The 16,248-nt window shown below is 48.8% G+C and overlaps 1 protein-coding gene across 3 annotated transcripts in view; it reads left to right on the top strand.

Moving 5' to 3' along the window:
* slc9a7 (solute carrier family 9 member 7) overlaps positions 1-16,248 on the top strand; it is a 173,967-nt gene that overhangs the window by 144,427 nt on the left and 13,292 nt on the right. For all 3 annotated transcript variants that reach the window (XM_055941220.1, XM_055941219.1, XM_055941218.1), the window contains exons 13-14: positions 5,552-5,631; positions 7,844-7,949. In XM_055941220.1, coding sequence (XP_055797195.1) covers positions 5,552-5,631; positions 7,844-7,949 — 186 coding nt within the window. The remainder of the gene's footprint in view (positions 1-5,551; positions 5,632-7,843; positions 7,950-16,248) is intronic.

The raw sequence follows: 16,248 nt of genomic DNA, 5'->3' as shown, positions 1-16,248 counted from the left end.
TCCACATCACCAACAAACTATCATGGTCCAAACACACCAAGAGTGTCGTGAAGAGGGCCACGACAAAACCTATTCCCCCTCAGGAGACTGAAAAGATTTGGTATGGGTCCTCAGATCCTCAAAAAGCTCTACATTGAGAGCATCCTTACCAGTTGCATCACCGCCTGGTATGGCAACTGCTCCGCATCTGACCGTAAGGCGCTACAGAGGGTAATGGGTACGGCCCAGTACATCACTGGGGCCAAGCTTTCTGCTATATAGGACCTATAAACTAGGCAGTGTCAGAGGAAGGGCCAAAAATTGTCAAAGGACTCCAGTCACCCATAGACTGTTCTCTCTGCTACCGCACGGCAAGCGTTACCGAAACACTAGGTCCAAAAGGAACCGCTTCTATCCCCAAGCCATAAGACTGCTGAACAGTTCATCAAATTAACTGCATTATTGGTTACAGGCTTGTAAGTAGGCATTTCACTGTGAGGTCTACTACACCTGTTGTATTCAGCATTTCACTGTGAGGTCTACTACACCTGTTGTATTCAGCATTTCACTGTGAGGTCTACTACACCTGTTGTATTCAGCATTTCACTGTGAGGTCTACTACACCTGTTGTATTCAGCATTTCACTGTGAGGTCTACTACACCTGTTGTATTCAGCATTTCACTGTGAGGTCTACTACACCTGTTGTATTCAGCATTTCACTGTGAGGTCTACTACACCTGTTGTATTCAGCATTTCACTGTAAGGTCTACTACACCTGTTGTATTCAGCATTTCACTGTAAGGTCTACTACACCTGTTGTATTCAGCATTTCACTGTGAGGTCTACTACACCTGTTGTATTCAGCATTTCACTGTAAGGTCTACTACACCTGTTGTATTCAGCATTTCACTGTGAGGTCTACTACACCTGTTGTATTCAGCATTTCACTGTGAGGTCTACTACACCTGTTGTATTCAGCATTTCACTGTGAGGTCTACTACACCTGTTGTATTCAGCATTTCACTGTGAGGTCTACTACACCTGTTGTATTCAGCATTTCACTGTAAGGTCTACTACACCTGTTGTATTCAGCATTTCACTGTAAGGTCTACTACACCTGTTGTATTCAGCATTTCACTGTGAGGTCTACTACACCTGTTGTATTCAGCATTTCACTGTGAGGTCTACTACACCTGTTGTATTCAGCATTTCACTGTGAGGTCTACTACACCTGTTGTATTCAGCATTTCACTGTAAGGTCTACTACACCTGTTGTATTCAGCATTTCACTGTGAGGTCTACTACACCTGTTGTATTCAGCATTTCACTGTGAGGTCTACTACACCTGTTGTATTCAGCATTTCACTGTGAGGTCTACTACACCTGTTGTATTCAGCATTTCACTGTAAGGTCTACTACACCTGTTGTATTCAGCATTTCACTGTGAGGTCTACTACACCTGTTGTATTCAGCATTTCACTGTGAGGTCTACTACACCTGTTGTATTCAGCATTTCACTGTGAGGTCTATTACACCTGTTGTATTCAGCATTTCACTGTAAGGTCTACTACACCTGTTGTATTCAGCATTTCACTGTAAGGTCTACTACACCTGTTGTATTCAGCATTTCACTGTAATGTCTACACCTGTTGTATTCAGCATTTCACTGTAAGGTCTACTACACCTGTTGTATTCAGCATTTCACTGTAATGTCTACACCTGTTGTATTCAGCATTTCACTGTAAGGTCTACTACACCTGTTGTATTCAGCATTTCACTGTGAGGTCTACTACACCTGTTGTATTCAGCATTTCACTGTAAGGTCTACTACACCTGTTGTATTCAGCATTTCACTGTGAGGTCTACTACACCTGTTGTATTCAGCATTTCACTGTAAGGTCTACTACACCTGTTGTATTCAGCATTTCACTGTAAGGTCTACTACACCTGTTGTATTCAGCATTTCACTGTAAGGTCTACTACACCTGTTGTATTCAGCATTTCACTGTGAGGTCTACTACACCTGTTGTATTCAGCATTTCACTGTGAGGTCTACTACACCTGTTGTATTCAGCATTTCACTGTAAGGTCTACTACACCTGTTGTATTCAGCATTTCACTGTAAGGTCTACTACACCTGTTGTATTCAGCATTTCACTGTGAGGTCTACTACACCTGTTGTATTCAGCATTTCACTGTAAGGTCTACTACACCTGTTGTATTCAGCATTTCACTGTGAGGTCTACTACACCTGTTGTATTCAGCATTTCACTGTAAGGTCTACTACACCTGTTGTATTCAGCATTTCACTGTGAGGTCTACTACACCTGTTGTATTCAGCATTTCACTGTAAGGTCTACTACACCTGTTGTATTCAGCATTTCACTGTGAGGTCTACTACACCTGTTGTATTCAGCATTTCACTGTAAGGTCTACTACACCTGTTGTATTCAGCATTTCACTGTGAGGTCTACTACACCTGTTGTATTCAGCATTTCACTGTGAGGTCTACTACACCTGTTGTATTCAGCATTTCACTGTAAGGTCTACTACACCTGTTGTATTCAGCATTTCACTGTGAGGTCTACTACACCTGTTGTATTCAGCATTTCACTGTAAGGTCTACTACACCTGTTGTATTCAGCATTTCACTGTGAGGTCTACTACACCTGTTGTATTCAGCATTTCACTGTAAGGTCTACTACACCTGTTGTATTCAGCATTTCACTGTGAGGTCTACTACACCTGTTGTATTCAGCATTTCACTGTAAGGTCTACTACACCTGTTGTATTCAGCATTTCACTGTGAGGTCTACTACACCTGTTGTATTCAGCATTTCACTGTGAGGTCTACTACACCTGTTGTATTCAGCATTTCACTGTGAGGTCTACTACACCTGTTGTATTCAGCATTTCACTGTCAGGTCTACTACACCTGTTGTATTCAGCATTTCACTGTGAGGTCTACTACACCTGTTGTATTCAGCATTTCACTGAGGTCTACTACACCTGTTGTATTCAGCATTTCACTGTGAGGTCTACTACACCTGTTGTATTCAGCATTTCACTGTAAGGTCTACTACACCTGTTGGATTCAGCATTTCACTGTGAGGTCTACTACACCTGTTGTATTCAGCATTTCACTGTGAGGTCTACTACACCTGTTGTATTCAGCATTTCACTGTAAGGTCTACTACACCTGTTGTATTCAGCATTTCACTGTGAGGTCTACTACACCTGTTGTATTCAGCATTTCACTGTAAGGTCTACTACACCTGTTGTATTCAGCATTTCACTGTAAGGTCTACTACACCTGTTGTATTCAGCATTTCACTGTAAGGTCTACTACACCTGTTGTATTCAGCATTTCACTGTGAGGTCTACTACACCTGTTGTATTCAGCATTTCACTGTGAGGTCTACTACACCTGTTGTATTCAGCATTTCACTGTAAGGTCTACTACACCTGTTGTATTCAGCATTTCACTGTAAGGTCTACTACACCTGTTGTATTCAGCATTTCACTGTGAGGTCTACTACACCTGTTGTATTCAGCATTTCACTGTAAGGTCTACTACACCTGTTGTATTCAGCATTTCACTGTGAGGTCTACTACACCTGTTGTATTCAGCATTTCACTGTAAGGTCTACTACACCTGTTGTATTCAGCATTTCACTGTGAGGTCTACTACACCTGTTGTATTCAGCATTTCACTGTAAGGTCTACTACACCTGTTGTATTCAGCATTTCACTGTGAGGTCTACTACACCTGTTGTATTCAGCATTTCACTGTAAGGTCTACTACACCTGTTGTATTCAGCATTTCACTGTGAGGTCTACTACACCTGTTGTATTCAGCATTTCACTGTAAGGTCTACTACACCTGTTGTATTCAGCATTTCACTGTGAGGTCTACTACACCTGTTGTATTCAGCATTTCACTGTGAGGTCTACTACACCTGTTGTATTCAGCATTTCACTGTAAGGTCTACTACACCTGTTGTATTCAGCATTTCACTGTGAGGTCTACTACACCTGTTGTATTCAGCATTTCACTGTAAGGTCTACTACACCTGTTGTATTCAGCATTTCACTGTGAGGTCTACTACACCTGTTGTATTCAGCATTTCACTGTAAGGTCTACTACACCTGTTGTATTCAGCATTTCACTGTGAGGTCTACTACACCTGTTGTATTCAGCATTTCACTGTAAGGTCTACTACACCTGTTGTATTCAGCATTTCACTGTGAGGTCTACTACACCTGTTGTATTCAGCATTTCACTGTGAGGTCTACTACACCTGTTGTATTCAGCATTTCACTGTGAGGTCTACTACACCTGTTGTATTCAGCATTTCACTGTCAGGTCTACTACACCTGTTGTATTCAGCATTTCACTGTGAGGTCTACTACACCTGTTGTATTCAGCATTTCACTGTAAGGTCTACTACACCTGTTGTATTCAGCATTTCACTGTGAGGTCTACTACACCTGTTGTATTCAGCATTTCACTGTGAGGTCTACTACACCTGTTGTATTCAGCATTTCACTGTGAGGTCTACTACACCTGTTGGATTCAGCATTTCACTGTGAGGTCTACTACACCTGTTGTATTCAGCATTTCACTGTGAGGTCTACTACACCTGTTGTATTCAGCATTTCACTGTGAGGTCTACTACACCTGTTGTATTCAGCATTTCACTGTGAGGTCTACTACACCTGTTGTATTCAGCATTTCACTGTGAGGTCTATTACACCTGTTGTATTCAGCATTTCACTGTAAGGTCTACTACACCTGTTGTATTCAGCATTTCACTGTAAGGTCTACTACACCTGTTGTATTCAGCATTTCACTGTAAGGTCTACTACACCTGTTGTATTCAGCATTTCACTGTAAGGTCTACTACACCTGTTGTATTCAGCATTTCACTGTAAGGTCTACTACACCTGTTGTATTCAGCATTTCACTGTGAGGTCTACTACACCTGTTGTATTCAGCATTTCACTGTAAGGTCTACACCTGTTGTATTCAGCATTTCACTGTAAGGTCTACTACACCTGTTGTATTCAGCATTTCACTGTGAGGTCTACTACACCTGTTGTATTCAGCATTTCACTGTAAGGTTTACTACACCTGTTGTATTCAGCATTTCACTGTGAGGTCTACTACACCTGTTGTATTCAGCATTTCACTGTGAGGTCTACTACACCTGTTGTATTCAGCATTTCACTGTAAGGTCTACTACACCTGTTGTATTCAGCATTTCACTGTCACTGGGTGTGAATACTGTGTGGTGTCAACATTGTCTTGGATTCAGGAACACTGATGATCTATCCAACACTCAAGTGCAGAGGGGTTTTCAACTCTGACCCTACGAGGTCCAGAGCCTGCTGGTTTTCTGTTCTTCCTGATAAATAATTGCACCCTCTAAATCAGTCCCCGATTTAGAGGGAAATAACGCAGTGGAACTGGCTTTGAGGTCCAGAGTTGAATTTGAGTGCCCTAGTTAATCACATGATGGTCGTTGAAGGTGTGAACATGATGGTCGTTGTGTAAATGTCTCTCTGTAGGACGAGACAACGCCAGAAGTCAGTAAGACCAAGCGGGAGAGTGCCTGGCTCTTCAGGCTGTGGTACACCTTCGATCACAAGCATCCTTTTAATATGTCGTGTCACCAAGACACCCAGAGAACTGCGCTTATTGGTTGATCTCAACTGTCTGACCTTTCCACTCTGCTGATTTGGAGGGAATTCTGTGGCTGTGGAGAGGTACTTGAGGGACAGATGCTGAAATGAACAATCTCAGGCGAAAGTGTTTTTCATTCCTACCTCTTTCCCTCCCTCACTCCCTTAATCCTCATTCCCTCACTTCTCTCACTCCCTTAATCCTCATTCCCTCCCTCACGCCTCTCACTCCCTTAATCCTCATTCCCTCCCTCACGCCTCTCACTCCCTTAATCCTCATTCCCTCCCTCACTCCTCTCACTCCCTTAATCCTCATTCCCTCCCTCACTCCTCTCACTCCCTTAATCCTCATTCCCTCCCTCCCTCAATCCTCACTCCTCTCACTCCCTTAATCCTCATTCCCTCCCTCACTCTCACTCCCTTAATCCTCATTCCCTCCCTCACTCCTCTCACTCCCTTAATCCTCATTCTCTCCCTCACTCTCACTCCCTTAATCCTCATTCCCTCCCTCACTCTCACTCCCTTAATCCTCTTTCCCTCCCTCCCTCCTCTCACTCCCTTCCTCCCTCCTTCACTCCTCTCACTCCCTTAATCCTCTTTCCTCACTCCCTTTCCCTTCTCTCCCTCCCCTCCCTCCCTCTCCCACTCCCTACCTCCCTCCCTCTCTCCTCCCCTCCCTCTCTCACTCCCTCTCCCTCCCATCCTCCTCATCCCTCCCTTCCTCCCTCCCTCTCTCCTGCTCTCCTTCTCTCCCTCCCCTCCCTCCCTCTCTCACTCCCTTCCTCCCTCCCTCTCTCCTCCCCTCCCTCTCTCACTCCCTCTCCCTCCCATCCTTCTCATCCCTCTCTCCCTCTCTCACTCCCTTTGTCTTCTCTCCCTCCCTCCCCCTCTCACTTTATAAAAATGTTTTCCTTGTCTATTTTTTACTTAACACGTATTTTTCTTAACTGCATTGTTGGTTAAGTGCTTGTAAATAAGTGCTTGTAAGACTCTCCTGCTCCCTCCTCCCTCCTCCTCGCCTGCTCCCTCCTCCCTCCTCCTCTCCTGCTCCCTCCTTCTCTCCTGCTCCCTCCTCCTCTCCTGCTCCCTCCTCCTCTCCTGCTCCCTCCTCCTCGCTCCTCCCTCCTCCTCGCCTGCTTCCTCCTCCTCTCCTGCTCCCTCCTCCTCTCCTGCTCCCTCCTCCTCTCCTGCTCCCTCCTCCCTCCTGCTCCCTCCTCCCTCCTCCTCGCTCCTCCCTCCTCCTCGCCTGCTTCCTCCTCTCCTGCTCCCTCCTCCTCGCCCGCTCCCTCCTCCTCGCCCGCTCCCTCCTCTCCTGCTCCCTCCTCCTCTCCTGCTTCCTCCTCCTCTCCTCCTCCCTCCTCCTCGCCTGCTCCCTCCTCTCCTGCTCCCTCCTCTCCTCCTCTCCTGCTCCCTCCTCTCCTCCTCCCTCCTCCTCTCCTGCTCCCTCCTCCTCGCTCCTCCCTCCTCCTCGCCTGCTTCCTCCTCCTCTCCTGCTCCCTCCTCCTCTCCTGCTCCCTCCTCCTCTCCTGCTCCCTCCTCCCTCCTGCTCCCTCCTCCCTCCTCCTCGCTCCTCCCTCCTCCTCGCCTGCTTCCTCCTCTCCTGCTCCCTCCTCTCCTCCTCTCCTGCTCCCTCCTCCTCGCCCGCTCCCTCCTCTCCTGCTCCCTCCTCCTCTCCTGCTTCCTCCTCCTCTCCTCCTCCCTCCTCCTCGCCTGCTCCCTCCTCTCCTGCTCCCTCCTCTCCTCCTCTCCTGCTCCCTCCTCTCCTCCTCCCTCCTCCTCGCCCGCTCCCTCCTCTCCTCCTCCTCCTCGCCTGCTCCCTCCTCTCCTGCTCCCTCCTCTCCCCCTCCTCCCTCCTCCTCGCCTGCTCCCTCCTCTCCTGCTCCCTCCTCTCCTCCTCTCCTCCTCCCTCCTCCTCGCCTCCTCCCTCCTCCTCGCCTGCTCCCTCCTCTCCTCCTCACCTGCTCCCTCCTCCTCCCCTATAACCCAGTGGTTTGGCCTTGCCTACACAGCAACACACTCAGTCCTCGTTATGCTGACCACTATCAATTTGTCTGACATGTCAACATGAAAACTGACATCCCACTAGACTTTTACACCTTCTCAGATGAATCACTGTGTTAGAGTTCCTTGGGTAATATTAGTATGGAAAGGTCTTTGTCTTCCTTAAGGGTATGCCAGCTACCTGAAGCCCATGTTGACCCACAGCGGTCCTCCTCTCACCACTACCCTGCCATCCTGCTGTGGTGCCCTGGCACGATGCTTCACCAGCCCTCAGGCCTACGAGGTGAGTACCGGACACTGTGTATACAATCACATTCACAGACGCACCACGCACACAAAAAATAATCCACAAATGCATGTACAGTGTACCCCACCTACTCTCCTAATATTTACATGCCCTTGTCAAATCAACTTATATATATTGAGTATGTACAGTATGTGTTTATGTTAGCTGGGTGGGGAAGATACTTTACTGTCAAAGAGGAACAAAGCAGAAAGTTCACACGCTCTGGTTTCACATGTTATTACCATTACAACATCTACAGTGACTAATGAAAGCACTTGACTCATTCTACTATTTGTTATGGAAAGATGAAATGCAGTTAGTTAACCAGCTCAGTGTGTAGGACAGCAGGCTAGCAGGTTGTCGGTTCTACTGACGGGTTGTCGTCCTACTGACGGGTTGTCGTTCTACTGACGGGTTGTCGTCCTACTGACGGGTTGTCGTTCTACTGACGGGTTGTCGTCCTACTGACGGGTTGTCCTCCTACTGACGGGTTGTCGTTCTACTGACGGGTTGTCCTCCTACTGACGGGTTGTCGTCCTGCTGTCGGGTTGTCGTCCTACTGTCGGGTTGTCGTCCTACTGACGGGTTGTCGGTCCTACTGTCGGGTTGTCGTCCTACTGACGGGTTGTCCTCCTACTGACGGGTTGTCGTCCTACTGACGGGTTGTCGTTCTACTGACGGGTTGTCGTCCTACTGACGGGTTGTCGTCCTACTGTCGGGTTGTCGTCCTACTGACGGGTTGTCGTTCTACTGTCGGGTTGTCGGTCCTACTGACGGGTTGTCGTTCTACTGACGGGTTGTCGTCCTACTGACGGGTTGTCGTCCTACTGACGGGTTGTCGTCCTACTGTCGGGTTGTCGTCCTACTGACGGGTTGTCGTTCTACTGTCGGGTTGTCGGTCCTACTGACGGGTTGTCGTTCTACTGACGGGTTGTCGTCCTACTGACGGGTTGTCGTCCTACTGTCGGGTTGTCGGTCCTACTGACGGGTTGTCGTCCTACTGACGGGTTGTCGTCCTACTGACGGGTTGTCGTCCTACTGACGGGTTGTCGTTCTACTGACGGGTTGTCGGTTCTACTGACGGGTTGTCGGTTCTACTGACGGGTTGTCGTCCTACTGTCGGGTTGTCGTCCTACTGACGGGTTGTCGTCCTACTGACGGGTTGTCGTTCTACTGACGGGTTGTCGGTTCTACTGTCGGGTTGTCGTCCTACTGACGGGTTGTCGTCCTACTGACGGGTTGTCGTCCTACTGTCGGGTTGTCGGTCCTACTGACGGGTTGTCGTTCTACTGTCGGGTTGTCGTCCTACTGTCGGGTTGTCGTCCTACTGACGGGTTGTCGGTCCTACTGTCGGGTTGTCGGTCCTACTGACGGGTTGTCGTCCTACTGACGGGTTGTCGTTCTACTGACGGGTTGTCGGTTCTACTGTCGGGTTGTCGTCCTACTGACGGGTTGTCGTCCTACTGACGGGTTGTCGTCCTACTGACGGGTTGTCGGTTCTACTGTCGGGTTGTCGTCCTACTGACGGGTTGTCGTCCTACTGACGGGTTGTCGGTTCTACTGTCGGGTTGTCGTCCTACTGACGGGTTGTCGTCCTACTGTCGGGTTGTCGGTCCTACTGACGGGTTGTCGTCCTACTGACGGGTTGTCGTTCTACTGACGGGTTGTCGGTTCTACTGTCGGGTTGTCGGTCTGACTGACGGGTTGTCGTCCTACTGACGGGTTGTCGTCCTACTGACGGGTTGTCGGTTCTACTGTCGGGTTGTCGTCCTACTGACGGGTTGTCGTCCTACTGACGGGTTGTCGGTTCTACTGTCGGGTTGTCCTACTGACGGGTTGTCGTCCTACTGACGGGTTGTCGTCCTACTGACGGGTTGTCGTCCTACTGACGGGTTGTCGTCCTACTGACGGGTTGTCGGTCCTACTGACGGGTTGTCGTCCTACTGACGGGTTGTCGTCCTACTGACGGGTTGTCGGTTCTACTGACGGGTTGTCGTCCTACTGACGGGTTGTCGGTTCTACTGACGGGTTGTCGTCCTACTGACGGGTTGTCGTCCTACTGACGGGTTGTCGTCCTACTGACGGGTTGTCGTCCTACTGTCGGGTTGTCGTCCTACTGACGGGTTGTCGGTTCTACTGTCGGGTTGTCGGTCTGACTGACGGGTTGTCGTCCTACTGACGGGTTGTCGTCCTACTGACGGGTTGTCGTCCTACTGACGGGTTGTCGGTTCTACTGTCGGGTTGTCGTCCTACTGACGGGTTGTCGTCCTACTGACGGGTTGTCGGTTCTACTGTCGGGTTGTCGGTCCTACTGACGGGTTGTCGTCCTACTGACGGGTTGTCGTCCTACTGACGGGTTGTCGGTTCTACTGACGGGTTGTCGTCCTACTGACGGGTTGTCGGTTCTACTGACGGGTTGTCCTCCTACTGACGGGTTGTCCTCCTACTGACGGGTTGTCCTCCTACTGACGGGTTGTCCTCCTACTGACGGGTTGTCCTCCTACTGACGGGTTGTCCTCCTACTGACGGGTTGTCGTCCTATTGACGGGTTGTCGTTCTACTGACGGGTTGTCGTCCTACTGACGGGTTGTCGTCCTACTGACGGGTTGTCCTCCTACTGACGGGTTGTCGGTCCTACTGACGGGTTGTCGTTCTACTGACGGGTTGTCGGTCCTACTGACGGGTTGTCGTCCTACTGACGGGTTGTCCTCCTACTGACGGGTTGTCCTCCTACTGTCGGGTTGTCGGTTCTACTGTCGGGTTGTCCTCCTACTGACGGGTTGTCGGTCCTACTGACGGGTTGTCGTCCTACTGACGGGTTGTCGTCCTACTGACGGGTTGTCGGTCCTACTGACGGGTTGTCGGTTCTACTGTCGGGTTGTCGTCCTACTGTCGGGTTGTCGTCCTACTGACGGGTTGTCGTCCTACTGTCGGGTTGTCGGTTCTACTGACGGGTTGTCGTTCTACTGTCGGGTTGTCGGTTCTACTGTCGGGTTGTCGGTTCTACTGTCGGGTTGTCGTCCTACTGACGGGTTGTCGGTTCTACTGACGGGTTGTCGTCCTACTGTCGGGTTGTCGGTCCTACTGACGGGTTGTCGTCCTACTGTCGGGTTGTCGTCCTACTGACGGGTTGCCGGTTCTACTGACGGGTTGCCGGTTCTACTGACGGGTTGTCGTCCTACTGTCGGGTTGTCGGTTCTACTGTCGGGTTGTCGGTTCTACTGTCGGGTTGCCGGTTCTACTGACGGGTTGTCGTCCTACTGACGGGTTGTCGGTCCTACTGACGGGTTGTCGGTCCTACTGACGGGTTGTCGGTCCTACTGACGGGTTGTCGGTCCTACTGACGGGTTGTCGGTTCTACTGTCGGGTTGTCGTCCTACTGACGGGTTGTCGTCCTACTGACGGGTTGTCGGTCCTACTGACGGGTTGTCGGTTCTACTGTCGGGTTGTCGTCCTACTGACGGGTTGTCGTCCTACTGTCGGGTTGTCGTCCTACTGACGGGTTGTCGGTCCTACTGTCGGGTTGTCGTCCTACTGTCGGGTTGTCGGTTCTACTGACGGGTTGTCGTTCTACTGTCGGGTTGTCGTCCTACTGACGGGTTGTCGGTCCTACTGTCGGGTTGTCGGTTCTACTGACAGGTTGTCTGTTCTACTGTCGGGTTGTCGTCCTACTGACGGGTTGCCGGTTCTACTGACGGGTTGTCGTCCTACTGTCGGGTTGTCGGTTCTACTGTCGGGTTGTCGTCCTACTGACGGGTTGCCGGTTCTACTGACGGGTTGTCGTCCTACTGACGGGTTGTCGGTCCTACTGACGGGTTGTCGGTTCTACTGACGGGTTGTCGGTCCTACTGACGGGTTGTCGGTTCTACTGACGGGTTGTCGGTCCTACTGACGGGTTGTCGTCCTACTGACGGGTTGTTGGTTCTACTGACGGGTTGTCGGTCCTACTGACGGGTTGTCGTTCTACTGACGGGTTGTCGGTCCTACTGTCGGGTTGTCGGTCCTACTGACGGGTTGTCGTCCTACTGACGGGTTGTCGGTCCTACTGACGGGTTGTCGGTCCTACTGTCGGGTTGTCCTCCTCCTGTCGGGTTGTCGTCCTACTGTTCTCTCTGCTACCGCACAGCAAATGATACCGGAGCGCCAAGTCTAGAACCAAAAGGCCCCTTAACAGCTTCTACCCCCAACCCATAAGATTGAATATAAAGTCAAGAGAAGAAAAAGCCTGGAAGGAGGAGAGATGACTAGAAACAATTCGGTTGACCGTTTTATGTCTGGATTAATTGTCGGAGTAGAGGACCTTGTGCATTTCAGGTAAAATAACAACTCAATGTTTATATCCCAGGACAAATTAGCTAGCAACAGCAAGCTAGCTAAAAAAGACAAATTAGATAGTAAGTGCGAGCTAGCTAAATAGGACACATTAATTAGCAAGCTAAATTGCCATAAATTTTTAATGCTTTTCGAGCTGTCCCCAAATTAATATAATTGGTTCAGAGTTTTGTTTTGATATTTTAACCTGCGTGTCGTGATCGCGTTTGGTGTGGGGGGGGGCAAAATACATTTATGCACGATGGCGCACGCGCGCAACCGGTTTGGGTTCCGTGTCAGGGTTCCGTGTCAGGGTTCCGTGTCAGGGTTCCGTGTCAGGGTTCCAGAGCTTTGCTCTGAGTCCATCTGCTTTCGAGGATGTTGCTATCGTTGGAAGGTCCTTATGGCTGTGAGTTGAACTGCAATTCCAATGTTGAGACTTCTCAGCTGCCAAAGTATCTTCGAGATGGCTTCATAGAGTTCTTACAGCTGAAGGGTAAACTACACTCCGAAAGCCTTAATTCCTACAATCTGTCAAGGTGGCTTCAAGACAAGGTTTTAGAAGCAGAGACTGTCAAGCAGACTGGTCCAGCGCTACCATCAAGAACAGGTGCAGAGCAACAGTAGAGAGAGGCAGAACCTCAGATCCAAGGGTCAGACCGCCAACATATATCGTGGTGCGGACTCACTGAATCCTAGAGTGCACAGCGCACTCAGTGGTACCTCCTGCTACTGAAATATGAAGTTCACTATTAACTGTCTTTTCTGTAACAGCAGTAAACACTACATCACCAGGTGCACAAAGATGAAGGGAGAATCCAAGACAAAGATAGAGAAGTGGACAAAAGATGGAAGATGTTTCTGAAAGTGTGGCTTGCCCACTTTCCCAGAGAGTGTACCGTGAAGAAGCCATGTTATGATTGTGGTGGGATACATCTACAGGTTCTTCCTATCCCAGATGCTACTCAGTATGCTTCTTGGAAAGAGCTAGTAGAGGTACTTACCAGGACCTCCAGAGGGTGTCGCCGCAGGACACCGCTCTTCCCATACCTTCTCACAGTGCTGCTGAAATGGCCTTCCTCAGACACTGCCATTTTACTAGCTTCTGAAGGCCCAAAAACCAGTCCCTCAGAGCAGCTGGCTCAGTAGCTCCTGAGCTGGACCACACAACCCTGACCCAGTGACCCCTCACCTGGTATTGATAGGGCTGCAGGATGCATCCCTGCCTCAAGTTGCCCCTGGCTACATGGGATGGCAGGGATGCAAACTAGTCACCTTTCGCCAAAATTCGCCGTTTTGAATCCAAAATAGGTGACCTACGTGATTAGTGTAGATCCCATGAGGGGGTTGGATCACTACTGGCTGTAAGCGAACGAGTGATGTGCAATTGGAACAATACTGGCTGTATCCAAGGCTCAGCCAATCGTTTTACATAACAACAGAATGCAGCGTAGCACGCGACCTGAAGAAAGAAGAGACAACCAAGTTACTAGTTACAGCATCAGCGTGCGCTCTGGAAAGGCAGCTTGACAGTTACAGCAGCGGGTCCTCTGAAGGATAAGGACGAGGTAACGTTAGGTGAGAAGCCTACAGCAGCGGGTCCCCTGAACGATAAGGAAAAGGTAACGTTAGGTGAGAAGCCTACAGCAGCGGGTCCCCTGAACGATAACGAAGAGGTAACGTTAGGTGAGAAGCCTACAGCAGGGGGTCCCCTGAACGATAAGGACGAGGTAACGTTAGGTGAGAAGCCTACAGCAGCAAGTCCCCTGAACGATAACGAAGAGGTAACGTTAGGTGAGAAGCCTACAGCAGGGGGTCCCCTGAACGATAAGGAAGAGGTAATGTTAGGTGAGAAGCCTACAGCAGCAAGTCCCCTGAACGATAAGGAAGAGGTAACGTTAGGTGAGAAGCCTACAGCAGGGGGTCCCCTGAACGATAAGGAAGAGGTAACGTTAGGTGAGAAGCCTACAGCAGGGGGTCCCCTGAACGATAAGAGGTAACGTTAGGTGAGAAGGTTACAGCAGGGGGTCCCCTGAACGATAACGAAGAGGTAACGTTAGGTGAAAAGGTTACAGCAGGGGGTCCCCTGAACGATAACGAAGAGGTAACGTTAGGTGAGGTTACAGCAGGGGGTCCCCTGAACGATAACGAAGAGGTAACGTTAGGTGAGAAGCCTACAGCAGCGGGTCCCCTGAACGATAAGGAAGAGGTAACGTTAGGTGAGAAGCCTACAGCAGCAAGTCCCCTGAACGATAACGAAGAGGTAACGTTAGGTGAGAAGCCTACAGCAGCGGGTCCCCTGAACGATAAGGAAGAGGTAACGTTAGGTGAGAAGCCTACAGCAGGGGGTCCCCTGAACGATAAGGAAGAGGTAACGTTAGGTGAGAAGCCTACAGCAGGGGATCCCCTGAACGATAAGGAAGAGGTAACGTTAGGTGAGAAGCCTGACCACGGAGACGAGGGCGAAGAAGGTGATGAAGCGGACTTCATGAGCTGTAACCAAAAAACAACTGACATTTGGAAAGTTTGAGGTGAGGGAGAAAGTGTGGTGGAACACGTATTAGCATTGTTATGTATCTTGCTAGCTGGATAGAATTCTCTGTTAGCTAGCCAGAGAAATGTTGAGCAACATCAGCCAACTTATCTGATCAAATAACTGAGTTTATGGTGTGAAAATGTGCTTATAAAGTCAGACAGCTAAGCTAGCTAACGTTACAACATCAGATGAGCTAACATTAGTAACCTAACCAATTCGCTACAGTATTAGCTAGCTAACGTTACAACATCAGATGAGCTAACATTAGTAACCTAACCAATTCGCTACAGTATTAGCTAGCTAACGTTACAACATCAGATGAGCTAACATTAGTAACCTAACCAATTCGCTACAGTATTAGCTAGCTAACGTTACAACATCAGATGAGCTAACATTAGTAACCTAACCAATTCGCTACAGTATTAGCTAGCTAACGTTACAACATCAGATGAGCTAACATTAGTAACCTAACCAATTCGCTACAGTATTAGCTAGCTAACGTTACAACATCAGATGAGCTAACATTAGTAACCTAACCAATTCGCTACAGTATTAGCTAGCTAACGTTACAACATCAGATGAGCTAACATTAGTAACCTAACCAATTCGCTACAGTATTAGCTAGCTAACGTTACAACATCAGATGAGCTAACATTAGTAACCTAACCAATTCGCTACAGTATTAACTGGTATACGACTCCTTGCCGTTCCTCAAGTTAAAACGCGTTAGTTGCTTCCTGGACCCTGGCAATCTGTGTGAAATGTTAACTAGTTAAGCTGGATGCCACTATAGAGGTGAAAGGAACAAGCAACACACACTTCCCCCCTTTCTCACTTCTTCAGTACAGTGGATTAAAGGGGTATGCCAGGTGTACTCTCTGGATTAAAGGGGTATGCCAGGTGTACTCTCTGGATTAAAGGGGTATGCCAGGTGTACTCTCTGGATTAAAGGGGTATGCCAGGTGTACTCTCTGGATTAAAGGGGTATGCCAGGTGTACTCTCTGGATTAAAGGGGTATGCCAGGTGTACTCTCTGCCTGAAAGAGATCAGTTATGCCAACAAAGGGTTTCATGTTCTGCTGGCACATTGTAGAACAGATGTCCACAGGCAGGAAGTGTACAATGTCATAATGTGCAGTGTAGCCCAAAGATATTGTTTTAGTTGTGTTGAACTTGACAGTAACACGTGTGTGTGTGTGTGTGTGTGTGTGTGTGTGTGTGTGTGTGTGTGTGTGTGTGTGTGTGTGTGTGTATTATCATTTTATTTTACTCACTGAATGTTATTTTTGCACACATGTAGCCTTGTGCACTGACTTGATCGATGTCTAGAGTGGCCACTATAATTGAGCTAAAATAAAATACCTGTTTTGTTTTCATTCTATTTCTACTTTAAGATGTTTTTTTCCCCCAAGTGCAATATTTAGATGTGTGGTCACAAGCGTTCTGTTA

The sequence above is a fragment of the Salvelinus fontinalis genome, chromosome 12, assembly GCF_029448725.1.
Source record: "Salvelinus fontinalis isolate EN_2023a chromosome 12, ASM2944872v1, whole genome shotgun sequence".
Taxonomy (NCBI): Eukaryota; Metazoa; Chordata; class Actinopteri; order Salmoniformes; family Salmonidae; genus Salvelinus; species Salvelinus fontinalis.
This window is presented reverse-complemented; position numbering and strand designations above follow the sequence as displayed.